Here is a 2,645-nt window from a genome sequence, read left to right on the forward strand (position 1 = left end):
TTCGGATGCAGCCATACTTTACATGAATGCAGCTGCGATTGCTTGTCCAGTGCACACAATTGAAGCTGATATTGTGTCGCGAGAAACTAAAAGCCAAATGCAAGCATGTTGATTGGCCAAAAAAAAACCAACAACAAAAAACAAGCACACGCCACAGTTGTGTTCACATACTCAAGTATGTTTCTGGCCTTATGCTTTGTTCACACATTTAACTGGTAATGTTACAAATACTCATCCCGGCAAATTGCCAGGACCGGTTTTCCCCCGAATTTCTCTTGTTCACACAAGATCTGTAAAATAGAAATGTACCAGTAATTTTGTGGAAAGTGCTATATGTGTGAAACCTCCTTATGATATTCTAGTGCAGACATGCCCAGGTCCTTCATACTGTATACAGGTCTATGGGATTATTTCATGACTTGCAAAAATTTGGTCAAATTTCTCCTTGGAAAGTCCAACACCTTGAAAAATCACCCCAAACACATGGAATGTATTGTTTTTATTGAATCAGTATATTCAGAACACTGACACTTGCCAATCCAGCGGCAACATAGTAATGAAGATGTAATGATTTAGAGGAATCCTCAATCCTGTTCTCCTATCAATGTGTACATAACAGTTTTCATTTCATGGACAATGAAAATAAACTACTTTTACCCTGATCTCTGTTCATTTTCAATGGGGTGTCTGTGTGTCCAACTAAAGATGTCAAGTGTGTGTGTGTGTGTGTGTAGAGGGATGTGGGTACAATGTACTACCTACTGTACATTCAGAAATCCAATTTATCCAGCTTAATTTTAATATTGTAGGTGGCATTTACAACAACAAAAAGTCCATTGCCAAAAATATATATATGTTTCAGATTTTCCAGTTCTGGGATTCATAGAATGGTTCATTCTTCAGGACAATACATACCACATAAAAAAAATTTAACACTGATCATCTTTTCTAATAAAAGTTGTTAGCAGTTATTTTCAATACATTAATTTTTTTGTATGAAAAAGAGCTTTGCTAATAAGTCATAAAGCTTTCTCACAGTAGGCTTTTGACCAACACATCTTTCTGCACTGCTTAGCTGATATTCGATTTTAAAATCTCAGTATGAGGAATAAATAAACAATGGCTCTGAGGACAACAGCTCTAAAACAACGTAAGAACAAGAGTCACGATAGACGTGAATGTCTTTGGTCTGCTGAGGATAATATCTCCCATTCCGTCTGGCAGATTCAATTCAGAGTTCAAACATGTTTAAGTGCAGTTCTTTCATCTGACGACACAAGCGCAATCTTCTGGATTCTTGAAGAATGGTGTGCTGTTACCTCACATGATCCACTTAATTGTACCAGCTGCAGTGGTTGTATTGTTTAGTGCAAAAAACAAAAAAAACGACCCTTTTGTTATTAGAATATCATAGAAGAATAGGAATTAAAAAACGCATGTTCCAGTTTGATGCTTTCAAAATGAAAGGCTGTGAACACTAATATAAACGACTGCATCGCTCTCCCCAGTATGTTTTGTTTTACTTCATTCACATCTGTTACTAACCTTTATATTATTGTAACGTGAGTTTCTATTGTAATGCAAGTAAGAAACAAACTTAACAGCACCGTTTGGAAAAGAACAGTCATTAAGACTCCTGAATGCACTCCCAGCGAACATTTCCACACTCTAAAACAGCCTTCATCTTCATTAGCAGTGTGGATCCGCAGTTTCCATGACTCTTGTTGACATCCAGAGAGTAGTCTGCTCCCCTCAAAGACTGCTTCAGATTGCTGATGTGTTTCAATCTCCATAGCAACAGACCATTAACAGGTCACTGCCTTCAACTGACCTTGTTTTCAGTTCGGCTCCTATGGCCACTAGGGGTCCTCGTCCATATCATCGAGGTTTGGAGCCATGATGAAGTGCTTCGGATACACCAGGCTGTGCTCGTAAGCGTACTTTTCCCAGCGTGCATCGTCGCTCTCGTGAGTAATGTAGCGTTCCCTTCGGCGCGTCTCAAACTCTCGCAGATCGAGCCACGTCTGGTAGTCCTGGGACAGTGCAGACATGAACAAGTTGAGGTATAAAGCTCTAAAACGTTCTGAGAAGCCATTTTACAGGTTTCTAGGCTCCTTACCTGTAGCCACGGATGACTGAGGGTCTTATCCACACTGTAACGTTTCCTCATCTTGACTTGGAGAAGGTTGTTGATCAGATCTGTAGCTATAGAGTTAATTTGGAGATTGTGGACATAGTTAGACTGGTTAATACATGATCTGGGCCACATTTCCAAAAAGAGCAATCTGTTCCCTTACAAAAAACTTTATTCAAATGTACTGTTGGTGTACTTGTTTTAACCGAAAAATACGAGATTATACTTCTAGTGTACCTTATGTGTACATCTCTGACAGTACATATATTTGCTTTCTCATAACTCCTTTAAGAAAATTATTAGAAAATAAGTAAACAATACTTGGCATATGCTGACAGATATAGTGAAATATATGGCCTATACATATGAAATAATAGTCTGAATTTTTTCAAATAGTTTCACAATCTTTCGACTATAGTTTACTATATAGTCGATTATAGTACTATAGATTCGATTATAGTTAATATATATAACTTTAGACTATGTATATATACATATACATATATATATA

General features: G+C 37.5%; 1 protein-coding gene across 3 annotated transcripts in view; it reads right to left on the reverse strand.

Moving 5' to 3' along the window:
• Nucleotides 1-491: 491 nt before the first annotated feature.
• The window catches only part of LOC107558350 (serine/threonine-protein kinase D3), a 77,648-nt gene continuing 75,494 nt past the window's right edge, over nt 492-2,645 (reverse strand). For all 3 annotated transcript variants that reach the window (XM_016242007.1, XM_016242008.1, XM_016242006.1), the window contains exons 18-19: nt 2,120-2,205; nt 492-2,033 (exon numbers count right to left, since the gene is read on the reverse strand). In XM_016242007.1, the coding sequence (XP_016097493.1) occupies nt 1,860-2,033; nt 2,120-2,205 (260 nt within the window). In that variant the 3' untranslated portion in view covers nt 492-1,859. The remainder of the gene's footprint in view (nt 2,034-2,119; nt 2,206-2,645) is intronic.

Source organism: Sinocyclocheilus grahami, unplaced genomic scaffold (assembly GCF_001515645.1).
Source record: "Sinocyclocheilus grahami isolate Dianchi unplaced genomic scaffold, SAMN03320097.WGS_v1.1 scaffold642.1, whole genome shotgun sequence".
In the NCBI taxonomy this organism is placed as follows: Eukaryota; Metazoa; Chordata; class Actinopteri; order Cypriniformes; family Cyprinidae; genus Sinocyclocheilus; species Sinocyclocheilus grahami.